The 26,649-nt window shown below is 46.5% G+C and overlaps 1 protein-coding gene and 1 long non-coding RNA gene across 2 annotated transcripts in view; one reads left to right on the forward strand and one right to left on the reverse strand.

Annotated features, from left to right (window-relative positions):
• Positions 1-26,649, reverse strand: part of LOC122454552 (death associated protein) — a 63,498-nt gene that overhangs the window by 27,995 nt on the left and 8,854 nt on the right. Inside the window, exon 2 of the mRNA XM_043489116.1 lies at positions 20,060-20,156. Coding sequence (XP_043345051.1) covers positions 20,060-20,156 — 97 coding nt within the window. The remainder of the gene's footprint in view (positions 1-20,059; positions 20,157-26,649) is intronic.
• On the forward strand, positions 7,031-25,929 carry LOC122454553. Its single transcript, XR_006273436.1, has 4 exons — positions 7,031-7,231; positions 22,563-22,742; positions 23,784-23,992; positions 25,746-25,929. It is a non-coding gene; the product is annotated as an uncharacterized LOC122454553 (long non-coding RNA).

Genomic DNA, 26,649 nt, shown 5'->3' on the forward strand with positions numbered 1-26,649 from the left:
GGCAGGTTCTTTACCACAAGCGCCACCTGGGAAACCCGGGGGAAATATATCACCGTCTAAATGAAGACACTTGTCCCCTGACAGTGATACCTCCCAGCTCACACCCACCACTCAGCAATGGGCCCTCACGCTTGACTCTTTCTGGAAGTCACTATTCCCAATCTCCCTTTAAGGGATGCAGTTAGGAATGAGCCCACAGAACCAAACATCAATCACAGAAGCTGCACAGCTAGACATTCAGTGTTCAGTGTACTGAGAAACCCTCTTTACACGTCTTCTAGCCCTTGGCTCCTGCAGCCGCAAAGTCTTTGCCGTCAGAAGGTCAGCCGTCCTTCAGAATCATGTCCCTTGATGAAATGTCAAAGCCAAAGGAATATAGACAGACATGCCTTACACACCTGCCACCTCACCTCCTTCCTGCTATCATGTACTTAGTTGCTCAGTCATGTCCGGCTCTTTGCAGTCCCATGGACTGTAACCTGCCAGGCTCCTCTGTCCATGGGATTCTCCAGGCAGGAATACTGCAGTGGGTTGCCATGCCCTCCTCCAGGGAATCTTCCCAACCCAGGGATCGAATCCAGGTCTCCCGCATTGCAGGAAGATTCTTTACCATTTGAGCCACCAGAGAAGCCCAAAGAGCAAGCAGTTTACAAAAGAAAGCCAGCGAACCATTTCTCTCATCTGAAACAGTATTTATGACGATAAACTCTTAAGCTGATAGGAAAGAGAAGATACGTTAACAGCTTATTAGATAACAAATAAGAATGCAAAAAAACACGGCAATTAATTTAATCCCTTATATATACATCTCCTGTGTTCAGTCACTCAGTTGTGTCTGACTCTTTGTGACCCCATGGACTGTAGCCCACCAGGCTCGTCTGTCTACAGGATTCTCCAGGCAAGAATACTGGAGTGGGTTGTCATTTCCTCCTCTAGGCAATCTTCCAGACCCAGGGATCTAACCCACATCTCTCGTGTCTCCTGCATCGACAGGCGGATTCTTTATCACTAGCACCATCTGGGAAGCCTATGTGTCCCCTATCCTATAAACATCATTTGAGTTGTGCAAGATCCCTCAACTAGGTAGTGGTACAACTGGCCCAACTCAGGTCTTCCAGCTGAATCCTTCTATTCCATCTTGATACCCAGTGAGAACAATTCAGTGGCTACGAACCCTAGAAACAATACTAAGCTCCTCTGGAGCATCATAATGTTTATTGGTAAGCCCACTTCCTTGGGACATTTGGGGAGAAATAACAGATGAAAAATAGAGGTGCTTATAGAAACAACTGTTAAGAATACTCAGGCAATAAAAAAAAAAGAATAACCAGGCACGAAAGAAAATAACAGTTTTGAGTATTTTTAGTAAAGGAACAGACAGCATGCTACAGTCACTAACATACAGTGCTTTTCAAGGAGAGACTATTTTGCAGGCTCTGGGTCAGAAGCAAAAGAAGAAATGTGTGAAAGCAAGCTCCCGCCTCACTAGAAGTCTTGGTCTGAGTTGGCTCTACGTCTTACTATACGTCACCATCTTCTACCAGTCAGTCCTAAAGCAACTCCATCCTGAAGAGTCACTGGAAGGACTGATGCCGAAGCTGAAGCTCCAAACTTGGGCCACCTGATGCGAAGAGCCAACTCCCTGGAAAAGACCCTGATGCTGGGAAAAACTGAGGGCAGGAGGAGAAGGGGGTGACAGAGGATGAGATGGTTGGATGGCATCACTGACTCAATGGACATGAGTTTGAGCAAACTCTGGGAGATAGCAGAGGACACGGAAGCCTGGCATGCTGCAGTCCATGGGATTGCAAAGAGCCAGACACGACTGAGCTACTGAACAATAACATCTTCCTTCTCATTATAATGCTTAGTCATCACAGTGCAGCATTGATAGGGCTCCTAAGGATGAGTGAAAAGGATGCTTATCCATCTTGCCCTGCATCTGAAGGGTCCTGGCTGCCATCCGAGTGCATCTGCCAGCTGTCCATTTGGAAGATTATGGAAGAAATGCCGAAATACAGATGCGGCATCGTTCAGGGGCAGAAAGACACATATAGCACAAAGGTAAACCTGAGCGATTTGTTTAATGAGCCACTGAGCACGGGCAGCCCATTTCCCTGTGCTACCCTAAAACTGCTTTACAATAACTTTTAGTAAAAACTTAAAAAGATTTAAGAGCACAGCCCCTCTCATCCTGTTTAAGCCTGAAATGGTTTATAAACACCCACCCAGGAACTCGGTTGGGAAGATTCCTTGGAGGAGGAAATGGCAACCCACTCCAGTATTCTTGCCTGGAGAATTCCATGGACAGAGGAGCCTGATGGGCTACAGTCCCTGGGGTCGCATAGAGTCAGACACGACTAAGCGACTGAGCACGCACCAGCACCCAGGAACTACTCTATCCCCAGGGGAACGCAGAGGACCTCGGTGAGGACTGAGCCATCTCCCCAAGTTTCTGGAGGACTGAGTTCTGTTTTCTCATCTCCTCTCATGTCTAGTGGAGTTCTAGATAGGTGGAAGTATCTCCATAACAACCAGAGACTGGTTAATTCGTGCTGGGTTGCTAGTTCTCGCTCCTCAGAGCTTGCAGAGACTCACTGCCTCCTTCCGTTTCACTACAAAAGTCCAAAGAGAAATAGATTGCTCTACAAACCTCGTGCTGCAGATGAGGAGAGAGGCCCCAAAGGCCAGCATTCTACCTGGGACCACCCAGGGGCCATGGGCCAGGACACAGGGAGCCACCAACGTCCAACACCTGCCCCCACGTCCACCTCCCCAGCCAAGATGCTGTAGGCACATTTCAGGAACACGTGGAAACCTGATCCTTGAGGAGGACGTGTACCCAAGTGACTTGACTGCACGGTCATAAGGGTGGTCGAGATTTAAAAAGGAAACTGAGAAGACCAACAGATAAACTAACAGATGAAAGGCCTGAGTGGGTTTCAAGGGGACTATTTCTCTGCTTTGGTTCTGGGTCTCCCTAAGAAGCTCTCGTGCTCAGCCCCGCACCTGGGTGTTCAGAGCTTCTCATTCAGGATGACAGCCATCTGGGCACAAAGCCACAGGCTCTGAGAATCCAGAGATACTCAGGGTGGGATTCCCTCCCCTTCCCAGGAGGAGAGGTGGGGGTCAACAGACGCTTGCCAGCCTGAGCCTCACTCTGCCTCAGGCGCCCCTCTGCCTCTACAAATGCAAAAAAAGAGATTTCTCATAGAAATCCACCCTGCAGGCTCAGCCGTGCAGAAGGTGGCAGCGGTTTGCATCTGTTTCTACTTATAATCACATTCAGAAACTCTGGCAAAATGAAAACAGCCTCTCCCATTCTTTAACAGCATTTGTTCTGGGTCCATGTGGCACCACCCTTCCCATTTAGGCCATTATTTCTTTTTTCCGCTTAAAGTCGTAACGCATTTAGGGACCGTGAATCACTGGCTTCACCTTGACGCCAGCTTCCTTTCATTTGTACTTTGGTCTGGTCTCCTTTCTTTGCAGCGGACTTTGGAAACCTTGGACCCAGTTTCGTCCAACCAGGGATCGAACCCACAACCCCCATGATGAAAACACAGGGTCTTAACCACTGGACTGCCAGGGAAGTCCCAGGCTCCCTTTTCAATAATTTCTCTTCAACTCCTTGTGAAAAGAGGGCCAGCTGCCAGAAGACAAAGACTGGGCAGCAAATTAGCAAGTCTTTGTTGTTGGTTTTTTTTTTTTTTAATGTAATAGTAAAGGACATTTTAAAAAACTTTTTATTTTATATGGGTGTATAGTTGACTTACAATGTTGTGTTAATTTCAGATGCACAGCAAAGGGATTCAGTCACACATATACATGTATCTCTTCTTGTTCAAGTTCTTTTCCCATTTAGGTTGTTATATAATATTGAACAGAGTTCCCTGAGCTGTACAGTTGGTCCTTGTTGGTCCATTTTAAATATAGCAGCATGAGTCTTTGGAATCAGAGGTTTGGGTTCAGATCCTACTTCTGTCAGTTTCTGCTGGAATGACCTTAGGCACATTATTAGCCTTTCTGAGCAAATTTCCTCCTTCATAAAATAAGGGCCCACCTTCCCTGTAGGCTGGGAGGACAAAATAAGACTAAGCATATAAAGCACTGGTCTAAGAGTGGCTGGTATTTGTCATTGTTTGACTATTAGACTTTCTGAATGATGCTGAATTGCTTGCTTGATAGCAGGGACCACCTTCTAAACTTATTCCGTGAGGCCTGATTAAGATGGGACATAGTCATAAGCTCACCCAGCTGAGTGACAGATGCTTTCTCAATAGATTCAAGTCCCATAGAAACAGGGTCCAGTCCTGCTTCTGATGGAAACAGGGACAGTTCTCAGAGTGTCTGCCTCCTTCTCTTCGCAGTACTTATAAATATGGAGACCACTTAGGAAGTTATAACTGCTTATGAACAGCCAAAAGGTAAATTGTTCATGTAACATTTTCTACCTTTTATAATACATGGGCTTCTCAGGTGAGAATCCGCAGTAAAGAACCCTCCTGTCAGTGCAGTTGTGGATTGGATCCCTGGGTGGGGAGGATCCTCTGGAGGAAATGGCAACCCACTTCAGTATTCTTGCCCTGGAAATCCCATGGACAGAGGAGCCTGGCGGGCTGCAGTCCACGGGGTCACAAACAGTTAGACATGACTGGGCAACCTTTGGCACAGTGCTGATACACTTCTGACAAGCACACAGACTTTGTCAGACAGACAGGGATGGGGTCTGGCTACACTAAGTGTGGTGGGAGCAGGCAGCACCATGCCCCATCCTCCCAGAACCACCCCACCAGCCCATGGCATTTTGGCAAGATTCCCAGGTGATTCACAAGTGCTCTGAAATCTGAGAGGGTCTGTCTGCTTCTGAGGAGCACTGCTGCTTGGCCAAGCACCACTGGGCAAGTCCCACGCTGTCCATGCCTCCTCCTTCCACCCCACCTGTTAAACTGCAACCTGTAAAGGATCTGGGTTTTACTTTACCTGCCAGCCAGCCAGTGTGGGGGAAACAAGGGGACGCCAGTTACAGATATCATATATATATACATAGTCATATATATATGTATGTATGCATATATATATATATATATGTATGTATGTATGTATGGCTTCCTGATGGCTAAGCAGTAAAGAACCTGCCTGCCATGCAGGGGACTTGCATTCGATCCCTGGGTTGGGAAGATCCCCTGGAGGAGGGCATGGAAACCCACTCCAGGATTCTTGCTTGGAGAATCCCATGGACAGAGGAGCCTGGCGGGTTACAGTCCATGGGGTCACAAAGAGGTGGACATGACTGAGAACAGCACATATACTCACACGTATACTATTGTATAACTTAATACTGTATTGAGAGAGTAGATCTTAGATGTTATCATCACTAAAAACGCTAATTATTTTGAGGGGGTGGAGGTGTTAACCAACCTTATTGTGATGGTCACTTTACAATGTACACACCTGTCAAATCATGCTGCATACCCTGAATTTACGTGTATGTCAGTAATATCTCATTAAAGCTGGGAAAAGATTTAAATAAGAGTGGAAAACCTAGAGAGGATCAGGGTTTGGTGGAAGAAAATGATGTGTTCAAATCTGTAGGCAACTTGAAACATTTTTTAGGATTGAGATATCCAATCTCTATATAATTAATAGACAATTACATATAACATTAGGACATTTTTAGTTCACTTTTTTTTTCAGACCCCAGAAAGTGAACTTATTTTATTTGTTTACTTTTAATTTGTTTACTAGTAATATTTGTTGACAAATTTCTACTGTTTTATGAATTGTTTATTCATGTTCTTTTTAATTCTTTGGAACTCTAACAGTTTTACTATCAATATGCTCCCCATTCATTTTTGCAGTCCATGTTAGGCTTTTAATCATCACTGCTATTAAAAAAGAAAAAACATAAGTATGGAGTTACTAAAAACGCTGGGGAAAGATTTAGACAGCCCAAGGGGCAGGCAAGAAAGACCACACTGGGAACCTTGGAGGGACCAACACTCCTTTCCTTTCACCTTATTTTTCAGAGCTTCAGGGAAATGAAATATAAATCGATGTACAGAGTGGTAGATTTTGAGTGCAAGAAGTTAAAGCAGTGCTACTGACCTATAACCTAACTGCTCTGTGAGTGTTCTTTAGACACCTGACCTGCCAGCGTCAGGAATGGATATCATCTAGATCTCAGGTTCAAATGAACCATGAGCCAGGAGGAATGTATCCTGCCTGAAGGTAGGTGTTTTTGGTCACACCCCACTGCAGCGGCAGGGAGAGAAACAGCCGTATGTGGAGACCTCAGGCACGGTGTGAGCGAGGAGAGGAGAGCATGGGGAGGAGGAAGAGGAGGACAGACCCACCCCCAGTTCACCGTCCAGCAGGAGCACTGCTCACCCCACCTGTCCCCAAAAGCCCCTTCATGCTGTTCCCTGGCCACTGCAGTCTCTCCCTACCTGTCAAAACTTCATATATGCTCCCAGGCTCAGAGCATCAACTCTTCATTGTTAACTGAACAGCAGGTTCAGTAACTACACTCACGTGTTAATCATCTTAGCTTTTCTCTCAACTCCCAGAACTTATCCAATACTGCAGAGTATCAACGGTACTTCCTCCGCAAAAAGTGTAGATTTCAAAACTGTCAAAAAACGACTGCATCTGGTCCGTTTTCTACCGAATCCCTGTGTCGTAAAGTGAACTTAGCAGCAAAAGTCCAGCTATTCCGTAGGAAGGAATGTTGTTAAAGAAAAGGGAACCAGTTAGTCCCCCTATAATCAAACTTAAACATTATCTTCCACTGCCATCTTTGAAAACAGGCACCCAGACCAGAACTTGGCTGTCTCTACTCTGTCATCTTGGCTTTCCATCCTTTCATTTTCAGGCCTCCCGCGATGCCCCCAGGAGGGTAAGCAGCAATTACTTCTCTAAATTTAGTCAGCCTGGCTGAAGACACTCTAAATTTCACCGTCATCACACTGAGGGAATCAGCTACAAAAGGAGCAACAGATGCCATTTGGAATCTTTGCTCTCCCACTTTTCATTTTTAGTCCTGACTTACACAAGGTCAGCGTTAGCCAGAATAAAAAGTTCACGGTGGCGGTCCAACTTTTGGACAAATTCTTGGGGGTGCCAAGGACATACTCTTCTCAAACACTCTGGGATGCTCCCCCGTGGGGCTGTGCTCACCTGAAGTGCCAGGAAAGCAGCCAACCACCCCTACCAGCACACCAACCAGCTCGTAAGTAGAACTGTGTATTATCTGTCCTTTTGTGAGTGGCTTATTTCACTTGTTTTTGTTGTTTAGTTGTTCAGTTGTGTCTGACTCTTTTTGACCATGTGGACTGTCGCCCGCCAGGATCCTCTGTGGGATTTCCCAGGCAAGAATACTGGAGTGGGTTGCCTTTTCCTTCGCCAGTGGATCTTCCTGACTCAGGGATCGAACCCACGTCTCCTGTTTTGCAGGCAGATTCTTTACCACTGAGCCACCTGGGAAGCCTATTTCACTTGACACAGGTTAATCCGCGTTGTGGCACTGTGACGGGATTTCCTTCTTTCCTAAGGCTGCACAGTATTCTGTTGTATGTATACACCACATTTTGGCTACCTGGTCATCCACTGATAGGCATTTAGGTTGCTTTGACCTCTTGGTTATTGTTAATAATGCTGCCATGGGTCTGCAGATAACTCTTGGGGACATTTTTTCAATTCTTTTGGATATATATCCATAAGTGGGCAAGGGCTTCTTCTTAACATAAAAATCTCTGTGGATCTCTTCCCAATAGATGTTTTGCTTCTGGTATCTAGACCTTTCTAGGTCTTTAAAACAATCTGGCATCTAGTCTGTCAAGAGCTCTGCCTAGGAGAGCCTGGGTTAGCTGACCTCTCAGGTGTGTCCAGCTCTAAATGCAATGATTCTATGAGGATTTCTGGAGTATAATACCATCCTCGTGACTCTGGTCCACATTAATGAGTATATCTTCCCCTATAAGATGTACACAACCAGAAATCAAAGTCAATCTCTCCCTGGAGACAGCTGAGGGCTCAATCGAATATCCCAGAAGGAGGAAGAATGTTCTTCCTTAACACTGACCTTACCTGGCTCACCTCTTTCACTAGCTGGAAAATAAGAGGTAACCAAGTTACTAAGTTAATTAACTATTTACCTTTAAAGAATCAAATTCTAAGCTCATTATTACTGATTCACTAAGTATTTTCTGAGTGCTATGCATTCTGACCCAGTTGAAGTCAACAGTTTATTTATTTTTGTTTTCCTCTTTCATTCTTTTTTTTCTTTTTAAATAGAATGTATTTAAATAGGGGGCTTAAAAATTTCAGGCATAGTTACTGTAATGTAATAAACTCAATAAAGGGCTCTTGTTTCTATGTAGTTATTTTTCGAGGTAGCATTATCCTATGTTGTTATTATTACATATTGCATTCTGTAAAATCCAGCCGCTGGAGAGTTGATTTAAATTCAGTTCCTATGTTTATGTAACAAGGAAACACTCTTGATAAATATTGCAACCCTCTGAGGAGCACCATAAAAACAAAAGAATTATCGGTTCCAAGAGGCTGGCTCCGGGGCAGACGCACAGGGCTGTCTGGAGACGGAAGCCAATAGCTCCATCTCCCTTCTCCCCTCCTTCTATCTGACGAAATGTGGAGGGCAGTGTGGCGGTCTGGTCAGGAGGCTGGAGGATTGTGGAGGGAGGGAAGCAGATGCTCAAAAGCGCATCGATCACACCTTGTTTCTGCATCCCTTACGGAACCAGATGTTGGGTAAATACTGCCTCCAAGCCCATGACCAGCAGCACCAGGCACCGGAGGATAGCACGTCCCTTCTCAGCCTCACCCTGGCAGGGTCCAACCAGGCTCTCCTGACACAGGGGTGCCCACATGCTTCCTCCCTCCACTGAACAGTGAGGTTCCGATTCACCACCCACCAGACCCCAGCCTGCCTCAGGGCCCATCTAAGGGGAGCTCAGACTCTGAGCTCCTGATGACACCACTGCCCACGACTCCCAGGACACAAAGTATTTTGCGTCCCATGCCAGCGGCTCTGTGTTCATTGCACAATTCTGGGCAAAACTTCTTAATGTACCTAGTTGTGCTCCTCCTGATCATCCTAAAATACATGAAGCCACGGGTTTTGGAAGACATGGAACTACCTACAACCAGAGAGGGGCTACCCAGTGTCACAGGGGTAAAGAATCTTCCTGCTAAGCGGGAGACATGGGAAGCCTGGGTAGGAAGATTCCCTGGAGAAGGGCATGGCAGCCCACTCCAGTATTCCTGCCTGGAGAATCCCATGGACAGAGGAGCCTGCTGGGCCACAGTCCATGGGGTTGCAGAGTCGGGCACGACTTCACAACTGACAGGGAACTCCTGTTGAAGCCACCACCCGCCAGTCAGTGACGAAGGCAGTCTCGTCTCCAGAGGCCACGGCACAGTTGGGGAAAGTGATAAACGTGCAGATTATTTTATTTACATTTATCCTTTATCTAAAAAACCTCAAACACAATGAACTAAACGTCACCGCGGTTCACTCACAGGGCCTATTTTGCCCGTCTGCAGCTGACTGCCCCCACCCGGCCTCCTGGTCCCTGGGGACCGAAGGGCCCGGTGCCCATTCCTTTACTTCCTGTGTCTGACAACATACGCACGACACTGGTTTGTGGGCTAGTTAAATTCTCTAGTTCTACCTTTCATATGTTTCAAGCATCTAAAACTGCACTCAAATACACAATGAATGAATTTAAACTAACTATGACAAGATGAGGGGGCTTCCCAGCTGGCGCTAGTGGTAAAGAACCCGCCCACCAATGCAGGAGACATAAGAGACTCGGGTTCAATCCCTGGGTCGGGAAGATGCCCTAGAGGAGGGCATGGCAACCCACACCAGTATTCTTGTCTGGAGAAAACCATGGACAGAGAAGCCTGGTGGGCTACAGTCCATGGGGTCGCAAAGAGTCAGACACGACTGAGCGACTTCAATTCCAGCTCGAGCTTCTCGTCCTGGTACGTGTATTTCATGAACCACATTACGAACACCAAAGATCTAACTAGACTTGACAGGAAGCCACCCTTCCCCACAAAACCTGAAATCACCAGGAAGGACATTAGAAATTTAGATTTACATCCTGAATCATTAATGAGAAACACTACCTCAAGGGTATTTGGACCTTGAGATATGAGCTAATGACAATAAAAAGTCATAATGGTTGGCAGGACATTTAAAACATTGCTTATTTCACCTTGATCTCATACATTAATATCCATTTTGTATACATTTTGTATATAACAGTAGCAAAATATGCACAGTATAATTTAAAAATGAATACACAAATATGGGGGGTGCAGGCAAACAGCAATTTTTAAATTGATGGAGGGACTTCCCTGGTGGCCCAGTGGCTAAGACTCCAAGCTCCCAATGCAGGGGGCCCAAGTTCAATCCCTGGTCAGGGAATTAGACCCCACACACCACAAATAAAGATTCCACATGCTATAACTAAAAGACTTTGCATACCTCAGTGAAAATCAAAGATCCTGTGTGGCGCAACTAAGAGCCGGAGCAACCAAGGAAATAAGTAAAATAAATACTTTTTTAAAATACTAAAAAAATAAATTTGGGGGTGTACAGTCATGATTTTGAGCCACTGCCCTGGTACAGGGCACCCACTGGGATGGGAGGGCAGACTGCTGCAGTGCTCAGCCTGGGCAACTGTACATGCTCGCACAGAAGCAGGAGTCATTTGCTGCGTGGGCCTCACAGGTGATAAGTTACTGTGCTGCCATTGCTGTTGGGATGTCATTGAAGCTGGGCGCTGCCAACTGGTGCCTCGTGCCATGAGGTGCTGAAGCGTGTTAAGAGGTGAACTGTGTGTTCCTCTGCTCCCCCTGCTTCTTATGTTAAAGTCCTAACCTCCAGTAGCTCAGCATGTGGCCTCATTTGAAAACAAACTTGTTGCATAATTAGTGGAAGCAGTGACAAGATTTTATTTTCTTGAGCTCCAAAAATCACTAAAGATGGTGACTGCAGCCATGAAATTAAAAGACACTTGCTCCTTGGAAGAAAAGCTATGACAAACCCAGACAGCATATTAAAAAGCAGAGATACAACTTTGCAGACAAAGGTCCATCCAGTCAAAGCTATGGTTTTCCAGGAGTCATGCACAGATGTTAGAGTTGGACCATACAGAAGGCTGAGTGCTGAAGAAGTGATGCTTCTGAACTGTGGTGCTGGAGAAGACTCGAGAGTCTCTTGGACAGCAAGGAGATCAAACCAGTCAATTCTAAAGGAAATCAACCCTGAATCGTCATTGGAAGGACTGATGCTGAAGCTGAAGCTCCAATACTTTGGCCACCTGAAGCAAAGAGCCGACTCACTGGAAAAGACCATGATGCTGGGAAAGACTGAAGGCAAATGGAGATGGGGGTGGCAGAGGATGAGATGGTTAGATAGTATCACTGACTCAATGGACATGAATTTGAGCAGACTCTGGGAGATGGTGGAGGACGGAGGAGCCCAGTGTGCTGCAGTCCATGGGGTCACAAAGAGTTGGAGATGACTTAGCGACTAAACAATAACCAGTTAAGATGAGGTCATTAGGGGGGCCCTGATGCAATATGACTGGCATCCTTATGAACAGGGGAAACAGGCCCCGACACACACAGTGAGACAGCCGTGTGAACACTAGAGTCCCGCTGCCTCAGCCCAGGAACCAGGAGGGGGCCTGAAACAGATCCTCGCCTACTGCTTTCCGAGAGGGCATGGGTCTGCTGACACCTTGACCTCAAATTTCTCGGCCCCCAGGGCTGTGAGACAATCCTGGGTCTGTGGCACTTTGTTCTGGAAGCCCTAAGGAAATGAATTCACTCCTTCCTTGAGGGGAGGCAGGCTGCCTGGCAAGAAGGTCCTACTATAACCCAGGTGGAGACGCAAGCAGGTGCACCTGAGCCTTTGCAGAGTGATGGGGAGAGGAGGGCTGCCTTGAGAAGGGGCTGCAGACTCCGTGATGCAGACAGACGCTCCCCACCCCTTGGCAGGCTCTCCCGCGCTACCCGCTGACCCGGGCTGCCATGTGGGGACCCGGGCACCTGCATGAGCTCTGTTAACCTTCTGCAGCCTGAGCGGCTCCAGGCAAAATGATGACTTTCACAGCTGCCTTGCCAGCATACAAACTGTACCACTTCATCCATGCCCAGGTGGCCTACAGACGCAGAACACTGACCATTGAGACTCCCGGGCAAAGCTGACAGTGAGAGCTGCCCAACGGCAACGAGACTCTCCCCGTGTTCCCCACCAAAGCAGACAGGACCGTCCATCACGACTTCCGGTTGCCATGACAATGTGCCTCAGGTGCCTTCTATTTGGAGGATCTTGCTGTACCTTCAAGAAGGCTCTTCCCTGGAGGTGGCATCTCAGTCCACAAGCAGGTGACAACCCGTTACCCCATTACAAGGACACCCCCTGTTATCCAACACCCCACCTCATCAAGACTCTTCCTGTGGCTGAAGGCAGGGGTTGGCTGCCACGTCATGGGTCCTGCCGGCTGACCGGGGCACCCAAACAGCACAGGAGTGGATGGCTGGCTGGCACCCCTAGTCCACTGGCAACTTCACACATCATGGGGAAAGGGTCACAATGCTTCTAAAAGGTAGCTGACAGCTAGCCTGGATATAAAAGATAATCCTATTGCAAAGTAAGGATGATGCTGAAACTGGCTCACAAGCCTCATTCAAGTTCAAACATGAAGATAATGGCTTAAAGATAAAAATTCCCAGGCGTATAGGGTGTGCCATCTCTTAACCTCAACGTTTTCAATTTTCCATTTCTTACTTAAGACAACTTTAACTGAAAGAACCATTAATAATGGCCATAGATTATCATTTGGCATCTATTAGGGAATTGACCCGTTCCCCACCCCCAACTACGAGAAGCCCTTACCCTCAGGGCCTTAGAATTTAACCTTTTATGGAAACAGCGTCTTACAGAAGTAAATGAGTTCAAATGAAGCTTTTAGGGTAGGTCCTAATGCAATATGAGTGGGGCTTCCCAGGAGGCGCCAGTGGTAAAGCACCCCCCTGCCAATGCAGGAGACAGAAGAGAGGCGGATTCAGTCCCTGGGTTGGGAAGATCCCCTGGAGGAGGAAATGGCAACCCACTCCAGTATTCCTGCCTGGAGAATCCCATGGACAGAGGAGCTTGGCGGCCACAGTCCATAGGGTGGCAAAGAGTCGGAAACAACTGAAGCGACTCAGCACGCATGCACAACGTCCTTACAGAAAGGGGAAAGAGACACACAGGGGGAAGGTACAACGACACAGGGGGAGGGCTGTGTGAAGACGGAGATCGAGGCGAGGCATCTAGGACTTCCCCGGTGGTCCAATGGCTAGGACTCTGAGCTCCCAGCTCAGGAGGTTCATTCTCTGTTTGCGGAACTAAGATCCTGAGCGCTGCACAGCATAGACCAAAAAAAAGTGATATATGTATAAGCCAAAGACGGCCAGCAAAGGAACCAACCCTGAGGAAACCTGGGTCTCGGCATTCCAGCCTCCAGATCTGTGAGACAATACAGCTCAGTTATTTTAAGCTACCTGGCTTGTGGCATTTGTTCCGGCAGCCTGAAGGTAACTCAGCCTGCATCTAGCAACAACTGTTTCAGGCTGGAGTTATCCATGACAGTGAAGAGCAGCAGGTGAAAGCTTGTTGTGAAACAAATACAGCACTTTCACGGTCATTCACAGAACAGGAGCAGCAACAAGGAACATCATGGATGTGCAGGTTCCCATCTGAGGCCCAACGGGATGACTCTCTGCCACCCACCCCCCCTTTTTAAAAAATTTATCCCTTTTTAAGAAAAACTTTTAATTTTGTATTGGGGTATAGCCGAAGAATTGATGCTTTTGAACTGTGGTGTTAGAGAAGACCCTTGAGAGTCCCTTGGACTGCAAGGAGATCAAATCCTAAAGGAAATCAGTCCTGAATATTCATTGGAAGGACTGATGCTGAAGCTGAAGCTCCAATACTTTGGTTGTTTGATGCAAAGAGCTAACTCCTTGGAAAACACTCTGATGCTGCGAAAGATTGAAGGCAGGAGGAGAAGGGGACGACAGAGGATGAGATGGTTGGATGGCATCACCGACTCAATGGACTTGAGTTTGAGCAAGCTCCAGGAGTTGGTGATGGACAGGGAAGCCTGGTGTGCTGCAGTCCATGGGGTCGCAAAGAGTCAGACACGACTGAGTGACTGAACTGAACTGACAGCCGATTAATAAACAAAGCTGTGACAGTTTCAGGTGAGCAGCAGAGGGACTCAGCCATACACATACCCTCAAGCTCCCCTCCCCTCCCATCCAGGCTGCCACATAAAACTGAACAACTCTCTGCCTTCTTATCTCAGGTCTTCTACTGTAAACGAGTGTCTTTTTCATGGTCTCCATGTAAAGAAATTCCTTGCTTTGCGATTAATAAGTATATTGGGGGAAACAGACTGCAAATAGCCCGTTTCTCCTTAAATTTTTGCCCTCCAATTGTAGTATCCCTCAGTGTATCCTGCCAACAACAATTACTGTGGTGTTTGCCTATTGGTGATATTCTACTTTACACATTTATTCACTGGAATTCTTCTATAAAGAAGAGCTGCCCCTTCTCATCTATGTGTTCAATTATTCATATCAGTATAGACTCATGGATATCTATTTTACTCTAGGGGTTATAGTCCAATACTATCATTATTTATTTTATCATAAATTATTCCAGCTTTGCCATTAGGTGCGCCTTCAGGATGGCTTCTCTGTTGCTCGGGAACACTTCCGTGTGTTCTGGCACTACAAGCTGTGCCAGGCTCATCTGGTACTTTTCCAGCCCTGGTCCTGGAATGAACCACTTCTCCAAAAAACCCCTGATTGGGGAATGGTGTTTAGAAACCAAGATCCCGGCCCTGGGGGGTGCTCATGGCTATGTGGTGACAGTTCTTTAATGCCCTGTCAGTAAAACAGCTAGGATGTATGTACCTCTTCCATGTATGTTTATTTATGTATGTATGTTCCCATCTATACCTACCGTCCATCCATCCATCCATTCATCCAGTTAAGCTATGAGTTCGTACTAAAGTAAAGTGTTAGTCTCTCAGTCCTGTCCGACTCTTTGTGACCCCATGGACTGTAGCCCTCCAGGTTCCTCTGTCCATGGGATTCTCTAGGCAAGAATACTGGTCTGTCCATGGGATTCTCCAGGCTAGAAAACTGGAGTGGATAGCCATTACCTTCTCCAGGGGATCTTCCCGACCCAGGGAAGGAACCTGTGTCTCTTGCATTGCAGGCAGACTCTTTACCATCTGAGCCACCAGCGAAGCCTGAGTTCATACTAATACCTCCAATTCTGATTAAATATCACAGTCATCTTAGTCTTCCCCTTTCGATCTGTAATCTCTTTCCCTGACCGTGAGAAACTAGACTCTTCATCAGCCACAACATATTTACTTATTTGTTCAATCCTAGTGCACACATAAAGCAATTTCAGAATCACTAACCCAAACTCCTGTATGAAACACTGACTAACTGGAGTGTAACATTTATGCACAGTTTTTTTGTATTTTTTTTGTTTTTGTCTTTAGCCTGATAGTATCCAGTCAAAGTAATGTTTCCCAAAGTCACTTATGTTAGATCATTTTTTTTTTCCGCTGTACTCCTTGCAGTTGATAACCGTAAGCATTTGTGTTACATTGAGGGCCAGCTGTTACTGTGTGTATCCCATCTTGGGTATTTCCCACATCCTGGATGATTGGAACTGTTTGCTAATTTTGGGGGCGGGGGAGGTATGTGAACAAGAAACAGCATCACAGTCCTAAGTCAGTCCTGTACAAATTGTGGAGCTCAGGAAGGGCTGTTCCCTCCTGACCCTCACCACCCCCTTTCCCCTCCCTCACTCCTTCTACCCCTTTCCAATCCTCACCAAAACCTTCCAATTCTACTTTACTCCTCCTGCCACCTACCTTTTAGAATACTTTCTACCCAGCTTGATTCACGCTCAGGCCTCAGCACATGTTGACCACTACACTGTATGTTAGTGAATTCTAATGACCCCTGAAATCCATTCTATGTCTGCAGTTTCTCCGTTACATAATCAAACTGGACATTTTGACTTAATATGCTCAGCAGATGGCTTTGAGAGAAAAATCAGCTTTCCTTGATTGGGTCAGTTCTGAGATTGAATCTTGCACCCACTCAGGAAAGTATTAGCCCACAACAATGAAGCCTCTTACTCTTCTTGGATACAAAGGGCCGCAGGTAACTAGAATTCAGCCTGATGGGAATGTTTGGAAAACATTTTCAAATTTCTGCTACATTATTGGTTTCTTTTTTTTTTTTAATAGCATTTTTAAACAATTTGGTGGTATAAGGAATTATCTCTTTAATATCTGAAAAATGACAGGATTAAGGGGACAAAGGATAACACAAAGATTTGCAAAAGAAAAGTACAAGTAAGAGTGCTTTGAGGTTTTTTTGGGTCACACAACAACCTCTTTAATGCTCCAGTTGTTCATTTTCTCTGCAATCAGTATTTGATTTTCTGATTGGGAAAGGAAGCCACCAGAGATGAGTCAGTAAATGCAAAGCCAGCTTTAAATATCTAGGAAGTAAAGCAGAGAGTTTTGCAAATGCATATCCAAGGAGGAAATTGGCACCTGAGACCATGCACTTATTTTCATATTTGGAAAATGCTTGGCTCAAAACATGATAAAATAGAAAACTTTAGAATGAGGGTAATGTGAATTTTGAAGTCACATGCCATGGCATTTCCAAAGAAATTAATGTAAAACATTACATACCTGACTAATTCTGGAAATAACTATGGCCTTTCCATATGTAAGGAAACCAGCCCAGTGTCCTGAAAGCTTATTATAAGCTGTAATTAGGCCATCTACTTCGGTAAGGTTGCATGGGTGGGATTGTGGGCTTGAGGAATATGGGAAAGGTTATGGGCAACCCCGGAATCAATGTTTATTTTACAGAGGATCTAGGACTTCCCTGGTGGCTCAGATGGTAACGAATCCACCTGCAATACAGGAGACCTGGGTTTGATCCCCGGGTTGGGAAAATCCCCTGGAGAAGGGAATGGCCACCCACTTCAGCATTCTTGCCTGGAGAACTCTATGGATAGAGGAGCCTGGCAGGCTATAGTCCATGGGTTGCAAAGAGTGAGACATGACTAAGCTACTAACACTTTCTTCATTTTTCTGGATCTACAGTCTATATTGATCCTGAAAATATTTCGTCAGTTCAGAGGGTTTCTGTACCCTATTAGGGACATGGGATTCCAAGTTAAGACAGAGTTAGGGCTGAATCCTGGCCAGACCACTGATTGGGTCAGATAAGCTTACCGAGCCTTGGTTTCTTCATCTGCGTAATGGGCAGCTTTTAGGTGGTGTGAACATTAAACCCAGTGGGAAGCACTTACTAAGTGCCCAGCACAAAACAGGCACTCGTTGGTACACACAGCAGGGGCTAAGAGTAGGGGGCTCTGCACCCAGCTGCTGGTCTGGGATGCTGGCTCTGCCACTCACTTGCTGTATGCCTTTGGAAAAGTCATTTAACCTCTCTGAGCCACTGAAGTGGGAGTAGTAATCTGGAATGGAGATAATAATCAAGAGCCAACTCCCAAAGGGGGATGAGAATAGAGTAGTTGCAAGGATCAAATGAGTCAACAAGGGCAGAGCCCCCGTTAGAACCGGGCTAGGTCCACTGCACTCTGTATACCATCAGTGATCGCTATTAACTATAATTATTCAATTAGCCCACTAGCAAAATGGAGACTGCGTGGTGGTGGAAGAGGACTATTACACAGAGTTCCAGGTCTGGTGCGGGGAGTTTGGAAGGAGTTGTATTGGCAACATGTGCCGATAGCTGCAGCGTCGACAGAGGCTTCCCCCCACCTTTGTCAACAGTGTGGGGGGATTTAACCCGCAGCAGTGAGGAGAGAAGCCGGAGCCCAGAGGACAAGAGCTATCAGCCCCACAGGGAACACGGCACAACAATTTGACTTCAGGGAACAAACATACCCTGGCTCATATGCAAACCCTGCCCTGCAGTCAGCCAGACTCAAAATACCTGGTTCCACAGCAAACCAGCCTTCACGGTGGGTGAGAGACTAAAACCTAGGGTGCTGGGTGTTCCCCTCCTTTCTATTGTAATCATTCATCCTCTGGCACCTTTATTTACACTGTGCATCTTCCATAAATGCTGTATTTCACCTCATGAGAAAAAAAAAAATCAGTAGAAAGAGAATGAACGGGCTGTTCTGTCTTGGTTTCTAAACATGCTAAGAAATGATCAGTTGTCACTGTATTGACACTGTGTTACACACAGAAGTAGCTATTTGTCCCTTATTCCACTTAAACTCATGCAGAAAAGCATGTTTCATTAATTTCCCAGGGTTTTTTTCCCCCCTAGATACAGCTCTGTCTCATCCTCTTTCTCCCTTCTTAAGGAACCAGTGGATATGAAGGGAAATGACATTCCAGGTTTCTAGCGGAAGAATGCTACAGGTCACATGATTTTATCCTTGGTTCCAAGTCCAAGAATGTTTTCAACACCAAACGTTCTAACTCTTATGCAGGCAAAACTTACCCTGAACTGGTCCAAGTCTGTAAATCTTTAAAATGAATCTCAGCAGGTATGAATATCATACACAGATTCCAACAGGCTGCTTGAGACCCCACAACAGGTACTATATGAAATACATACGATCTTATTCAGCTAAAACCTGCTTCCTCTCCCAAAACATGAGAATTTCTGAATTCTGATATGAATTAGGCCCCACGGTTTTCAGATACAGGACCATGGACCTGTAGGAGAATTCCTGATGCTGTTATGTTCCAAACACAAGTGAAGATAGTGGAAAGAAAATTCGAGACTTTTCTTTAAACCACTTTCTTCTTTTAAAAAATCAGAACTTGAGCTGACTTTCCTGGTGCTGATATCTCATGATTTAAAATGGGCAATAATCACTCACAAACTTCTCCCCCAATTTTGTCCTCCCCTCCAGCGACTGCCCTAAGTGACACCCGAGGTTTTACAGAAAATACCCAACGGCACAGCATCTACGTAAGCAGATATGTGGGGTCACCAAACCCATGCTCGTCCTTCTCAGGGGGCACCTCCTGTCAGGAGCTATCCTTTGGAAAGCCTGGGCTGCTCTGAACCCCAGGCGTGGGGTTCACTCCTGCGCAGTGTGGCAAGCATTGACCTCTGTGGACTTCAGTCCCCCATATGTAACCTGGGGAGCATTCCGCCTGCTCTTCAGGACTGCTGGAATGAAATGCACAAACATGCGCTGGCTGCTCTCCACACTCCCTTTCCCTCTGGCTGAGATTCGGTCAAAGACGAGTGACAAGGTGCAAAGCTTAAGTGATGAGTTACAAGGTGCAAAGCTTGGTGTTCACTTCTCTTTCTGGGGACAGGCTCAGAGACAGGTGGGCACTGAATGTGTGTTACAGGTGGGAGGAGATGGGCTTGTATCAAGGTCCTTGGACCAAACTTGGCATCAGAACCTGCAAGGAAAGCAGGTGTAAACAGAGATGGTGGTGTTGCAGGAAGGTGAGCTTTCGGGGACCCAGGGATCTGGGGGCAAAGACATCGTTTAAGGGCACTTGGTCACTCATCAGGGTGTGGCCTCGATGATTCAAGGTTTGGCTGAAACTGACAAAGCCCTAACGCTTGTGAACACTGTTTAAATCAGTGGTTCTCTGCCCTGACAGCCCAGAGACTCAACTAGAATGGCATTTTCAAAGGTCTGTGGGTGATTTTAATGTGGTGGTGGAGGGCTTCTGCCCAAAGACGGATGAATCCACTTAGATTTATTCGGGGCAAGGGAAGAAGGCGTGCTCTAGCTGTCCTGTTTCTCCTCTGTCTGGGGGACAGAACCCCCTCCTCACTGATCAGGAGAGGAAAAGCTCACAGCACAGGGCCCCAGGAGCCCAGGGTTTATCGGAAGCACACAGCAGAGAACAAACATTAATGTTTAACTGAATAAGGGTGACTTGTGAATCCAGAACTTGCCTACCTGGGGCTCTCCCACTCCTGGTCGTCCTTGTCCTTCTCTTCTTTGGTGTCTCCAGAATGCGGGTGTTTCTGCACAATTCGCATCCCACCAGCTTTCACTGAAATGAAGACAAAGGGGTGTGATCAGTGTGAACACACAACCACCAGATGGCAGGGGAGCTACTCAAAGGTGTGTGGCTGTCCCGTGGCCCCAGGTCCAGACCAGCTGGCAGTGACAGCGATTAATCACGGAGAATAGTGCTATTATTGCCGTTTTTGAGTGACTCAGTCATGGCTGACTCTTTGCAGCCCCGTGGACTGTAGCTAGCCAGGCTCTTCTGTCCATGGGATTGTCCAGGCAAGAATACTGGAGTGGGCTGCCATTTCCTTCTCCAGGGGATCCTCCCGACCCAGGGACTGAACCTGCGTCAAAGCCCCAGTACTACTGGGGGAGATTCAGAATGACAGGACACTCAGCCCTGTCTCGTACTCTGGAGCCACTCGATATTTTCCAAGGCTTGTCTGTGTGTCTGGTCTCCTTTCAAGTGGGTAAGAGCAGCGGTGCTACCAGAGTACAAACCACATGGAGAAAGCGGCCGCCTGCTTTTAGGTTTTGTACAGGTTGTGATGCCGCAGCGGCCACTCCATCCCTGCCGGGGACATTTTCTCAAATGCCGACGGTGCTCTGATGGGGATACAGCCACAGGCAACACAGGACATCGGCCGTGTCACAGCCACAGAGCCCGCTCTGGTGACGACCTTTCCCGGACTGTGCTGTGAAACCCTGGGTTTGGCAGAAGTTAATTTCGTTTTTAAAAAACAGCCTTATGGACATATAACTCACATACGACATGGTCCCCCTGGTTAAGAGTGTACAGTTCAGCGGTTTTGTGTATATTCAGAGTCGCACAACTGTGGCCACAATCATTGTTAAACAGGATCATCACCCTCAACAGAAACCCATCAAAGGTCCCTCTCCAATCCCTCCTCTCCCCCAGCTCCTAGCAACCAGTCATCTGCACCAGCCTATTCGGGACATTTGACATAAATGGAATCATAAAATATACAGCCTTTGATGACAAGACTTTTCTCTTAACATAATGTTTCCAAGGTTTGTCCATGTTGTAGCATGCGTCAGTACTTCATTCCTTTTTTCCTTTAAAGATTTTTTTTTTTTTTGATGTGGACCATTTTCAAAGTTCTTATTGAATTTGTTACAATACTGTCTTTGTTCTGTCTTGACCTTTTGGCCTCGAGAAATGTGGGATCCTAGTTCCCCAAGCAGGGATGGAACCCGCACATTCTGCATTTGGAAGGTAAAGTCCCAACCACTGGACCACCAGGCAAGTCCTTTCATTCCTTTTCATGGCTGAATAACACTCCACGGCATGGACAGACCACGTTTTACAATCCACTCATCTGTGGATGGTCAGTTGTGCTTTCCCACATTTTGGCTACTGGGAATAATGCAGTTATGAACGACTGTGTATGTACAAGTTTTGTGTGGCCACATGGACTTATACCCTTATTTCCTTGGTACATATGTAGGAGTGGAATAGTTGAGTGACATAGTAATCCCACATTCACCCTTTTGAAGGATCTTCAAATGCTTTCCAAAGCCATGGCACTGTTTTACACTCCCACCAGAGGAGGTTCTAATTTCTCCACATGCTTACCAACACTTGTTATGGTGTTTCTTTTTAATTATAGTTGTTCTAGTAGGTGTGGTGTCTTATTATAGTTTGATTTGTATCTCCTTATACCTAATGTTAATACTGTTTTGCAAGAGAAAAAGCAGCAACAAAAATGGAGATTCTAGGATCTAGCAAGTGTGGAAAGAGCTAGGTTGAACAAATTAAGTGGCTTTCCTCAAGATAGATATTCTGCCTTTAGCATGTGCTGTAAGGTTCATGTGGGCACACAGAGTGTGCCGTCTTTCCCAAGTGTATTTGACCACAGAACGTCCCTCCTTCCCCAGTAATACTGGTTATCATCCTTTAGGACTCCTGTATTCCACGGGATAAAGCTTGGAAATGCCGGCCTTATTCCCAAAAGCCAGTGTCACATGGCAGTTGACAGGGTTGTGTTTTAGGGTCAGCAAGTCCCTCCATGTCCTCAGCTGCATGGTCTCAGAGTAGTCAGCTGCTCACAGTCTCAATGCTTCATCTAGGTTAAAAGCCACGTCCTAAGTTGGAGGAGTTTAGATGAGAAGAGAAGCTATCTCTTCTATCTATCTCCCTCCTATCTCCCAAAGTCATGCTGTTTGGAGGCGAGGCCTTTGGAAGGCGCTTAGGTCATCAGGCTTCCCTGGTGGTTCAGATGGTAAAGAATCCACCTTCATTGAAGGAGACCTTGGTTCAATCCCTGAATTGGTAAGATCCCCTGGAGAAGAGAATGGTTACCCACCAGCATTCTTGCCTGGAGAATTCCAAGGACAGAGGAGCCTGGGGGACTACAGTCCATGGGGTCGCAAAGAGTCAGACATGAGTAAGTGGCTTTCACTTTCTTCCTTTCTTTTCACTTAGGTCATAAGGGTGGAGCCCTCATGAACAGGATTAGCACCCTCCTAAAGAGAACCCTGAGAGCTCCCTCACCCTTTCTGCCAGGGAGGACAGAGAATACAGCTGTCTGTGAACCAGAAGCAGGGCATCACCAGACACTGAATCTGCTGTTGCCTTGACCCTGGACTTCCAGCCTCCAGAATGGTGAGAATGTCCACTGTTTACAGCCACCAGTCGATGGTATTCAGTTGTAGCAGCCCAAACAGACTAAGACAGAGGTGCACAGCAGCTTCCCAGCACTTAACAGAAAGCAGACTTTGCTAACTGAGCTCATGGTCCAGGGTTCGTATGTGGGGCTCACAGCACCACCCACCCCTCAACCTACCCACCCCCTCTCCCCGCCCTGCCCCAGGACAGCCACTCCACGTTCTGCCACAGCCCTGCTCCCATCACAAAGTACAGCCAGCTGGTCAGCCCACCTCCTCCAGTGTTTCAAATTAAGTTGTTCTTGTTCAGCTGCTAAGTCGCGTCCGACTCTCTGTGACCCCATGGACTACAGCATGCCAGGCTTCCCTGTCCTTCAGTATCTCCTGAAGTCTGCTCAAACTCGTGTCCCTTGAGTTGGTAAAGCAAAGTTAAGTTGGACCCTGCTGAATTAGGAAAGCTCCGGACTGCTTTCTTTGTGATGCTGCAAACAGGAAGGAGAATGTGAGACACTTTGAGGCTTATACACGTCAGGTTTATTAGTTTTCAGTTTCCCTGGGAGAATTCAGAAAGCTGCTGATGGCTGCAGCATGGCCAGCGGTACACAGAGGCACTCACTCAGAGGAAGGTAAAGCAGAGGCACGAGAAATAAAATACTGTATTTAGTGACACGTCTACGGGTCTGGGTTTGGGATGAGAGTCTCCCTGCTGCCACTACCACTTCTTTTCCGCGGGGATATTCTATTTGTTAGGAAAGAAATACAATCCTGTCCAGTAATTCTCTCAAAAATCTGACTTCATCCTGAAAATTTTTGAAGTAGGAATAATTATCCTGATTTTGATTCCAATCATTTTATCTTTTCATTTCTAAAGCATTTCCCCCCTCGAATTCATGTGGTCTTTGAGAGCATTTTACTTGTTTCCCATGTTTTTGATTCTTTTATATATTTAACCATTTTAGCCATGCCTGTCTTGTGGTTGTATATCTAATTTTTTTAGTTTAAATTTTTGGTTGTGCTGGGTCTTTGTTGCTGCCCACAGGCTTTCTCTAGCTGGGGCTGTGCACCTCTCTAGCTGTGGTTCACAAGCTTCTCATGGAGGTGACTTCTCACGTGGAGTACGGGCTCAGGAGGTGCTATTCACAGGCTCCAGAGCTCGGCTCAGAAGTTGTGGGGCACAGGCTCAGTCGCTCCACAGAATGCGGAATCTTCCCGGTCCAGGGATCAAACCAGTGTTCCCTGCATTGGCAGGTGGGTTCCTATTCACTGTACCGCCAGGGAAGTCCTATGTAATTGTATTATTATCAGGAGTCTCGCCCCCACTGTTTGCTTTTCTGAATCTGGCTCGTTTGGGGGGAATGTCTTCAGTGAGCCTCTGTCTGTGGGGATCCTCTGGGGGTGGTCTAGGCAGCACCCCTTGGAGAGATGCTATGCACGCTTCTGTCAAACCAGGAGTAGGGGCAGCAGGAAATCGTTTTTACATCTGATTTCTCAGGACAGGAAAGACCAAACAGTGTAAATCTGAACAGACTGCCCATGTAAAGGCATACCTGCAGTTACAAATTCTCAAGGAGACTCTGTTCTCCATCCGGAGGCCAGGCTGAAACACACCAGCTTCCTCACCCCCCCACTGTGCTGCTGGACACTTTTTCCTGCACCCTTTCTCCATGGGTTTGGCCTCTGAGCACCCAGCTTGCAGGTGGCGTCTTGAGTTAAACGAGGCTGTGTGTGTGTTGGGGAATGGGTGGGGGATTGCCTAATTGAACATGAGTGAAAGTCGCTTTAGTTATGTCCAACTCTTTTCGACCCCAGGGACTGTAGCCTGCCAGGCTCCTCTGTCCATGGGATTCTCCAGGCCAGAATACTGGGGTGGTAGGCGTTCCTTCTCTAGGGGATCTTCCTACCCAGGGATGGAACCCAGGTCTCCTGCACTGCAGGCGGATTCTTTACCAGCTGAGCCTCCAGGGAAGCCCAACATGACTGCTGTTCTTATCAGAAGAGAAGACACCAAGTCACTTCCTGCCTCTCGTGGGCCCAAGGCTCAGGCTAACTGTTCATTTAGTTTCTTCTTCGGATGTTGTTCCTAGAGATCGCCCTCACTTTGGGCTAAGATTTAAAGAAGAAAAAGAAAACAAAAATAACATTTTCAGGTTGTTTCTCAAGATTTCCAGGGTTATGAAGCCTGCCAAACTTTAAGAAATGGGAGACTGAAAAGAAAATTCTACATTTACATTATTTTTCACCCACTCTCTTGAAATGTAAGATTATGAATGCTTTTGTTTGAACAATAAGGCTGGAAGAATAATCTCATTAAATTAAAAAAAAAAACACATTTTCCTGCCCCATTTATCCCACCCCTACCCCATGTCCATGAGAAATGGGTCAAAGGTGCTGTTATGAGTTGAACTATGACCTCCCCAAGTTCGTACGTTGAAGCCCTAATCTCCGGAACTTTAGGCCTGACTGGGTGTGGAGACAGGCCTCTAGAGAGGTGATTAAGGGGACTTCCCTGGTGGTCCAGGGGTTAAGAATCTGCCTTCCAAGGCAAGGGATCTGGGTTTGATCCCTGGTTCAGGAACTAAGATCCCACATGCTGCGGGGAAAACTAAGCCCAGGAGCCTCAACTAGAGAAAGCCCACATGCTGCAACAAAGACCTAGTGCAGCTTAAAAAAAGAGAAGTAATTAAGTGAAAAAGAGGCTGTGAGGGTGGCCCTGAGGCTTCCCGGCTGGTGCAGTGGTAAAGAATCCACCTGCCAATACAGGAGGCATTAGGGAACGTGGGTTCAATCCCTGGGTCGGGACGATCCCCTGGAGAGGGGAATGGCAACCCACTCCAGTATTCTTGCCTGGAGAATCCCATTGACAGAGGAGTCTGGCAGGCTACAGTCCACGGGGTCGTAGACAGTCAGATGTGACTTAAGAGACTTTACACTCACACACAGTCACACACACTCACACACACACAGGGTGGCCCTAATCTGATAGGACTGGTCTTCTTATCAGAAGAGGAAGAGACACCATGGATGCATGTGCAGAGAGGAAAGGCTACAGGAGGACACAGAGGGAAGGTGGCCATCTGCAAGTCGAGGAGACGCCTCAGGAGAAACTACACCTATTGGCGCCTTGATCATGGACTCCTGGCCTCCACAACTGTGAGAAAATAAATTTCTGTTGATGGAACCACCCAGTCTGTGCTATTTACTTTGTTATAGCAGCCTGCACAAACTAATAGAGATGCCCATTTAAAAATAATCTCTGAATCACTTCTGCTTGGCAGACAAAACACCTTGACACTGTAAGTCCCAGGTGTATTCTATCAACTGTGGCTAAAAGTAAAAAAAGGGTGCGCAACTCACTACAAAAGGAACAGATGATGAATGCCAAGGTGATGTTCAAAATAATCAAGCCTTGGGAAGCTCACAGGGAGCCTGTCCACTCCTCTCTTGAAGTAAACACACACTCCCAGACTCACACCTCCACATCAGCACTTCATTTAATCTAGTTTATAAAAACAATTAACTTCATCAATCTCTCACAGTATGGGTGGTGATTAATGCTGCAATAAAGTGGCAATAATAATAATAACTCAAGGCTGAGACAGATTCATTTTAACTTGCACGACTGCCAAAAAATATGACAGCACATATTTATCGATTGTTTTATCATTGTCACTAGGACTCTTCATCGGTCAGAAATACAAAGGGAGAGTTACTTCTGCAGAAATCTTTGCAGGATTATTTGCAAATGCAAGTATTTTTCTGAGTAGTAAAAAACAAAACAGATTTTTGTTGTGATGGTTGTTATTCAAATATGAGCTTCAAATGTAAAGACTAACAAGCTTCCTCTTGGTACAAGTCCTGAGCTAAAGTTAAGGCATGGATTCTGGGAGCCGGATCTCCAGATTCAA

This window comes from Cervus canadensis, chromosome 16 (genome assembly GCF_019320065.1).
Source record: "Cervus canadensis isolate Bull #8, Minnesota chromosome 16, ASM1932006v1, whole genome shotgun sequence".
Lineage (NCBI taxonomy): Eukaryota > Metazoa > Chordata > Mammalia > Artiodactyla > Cervidae > Cervus > Cervus canadensis.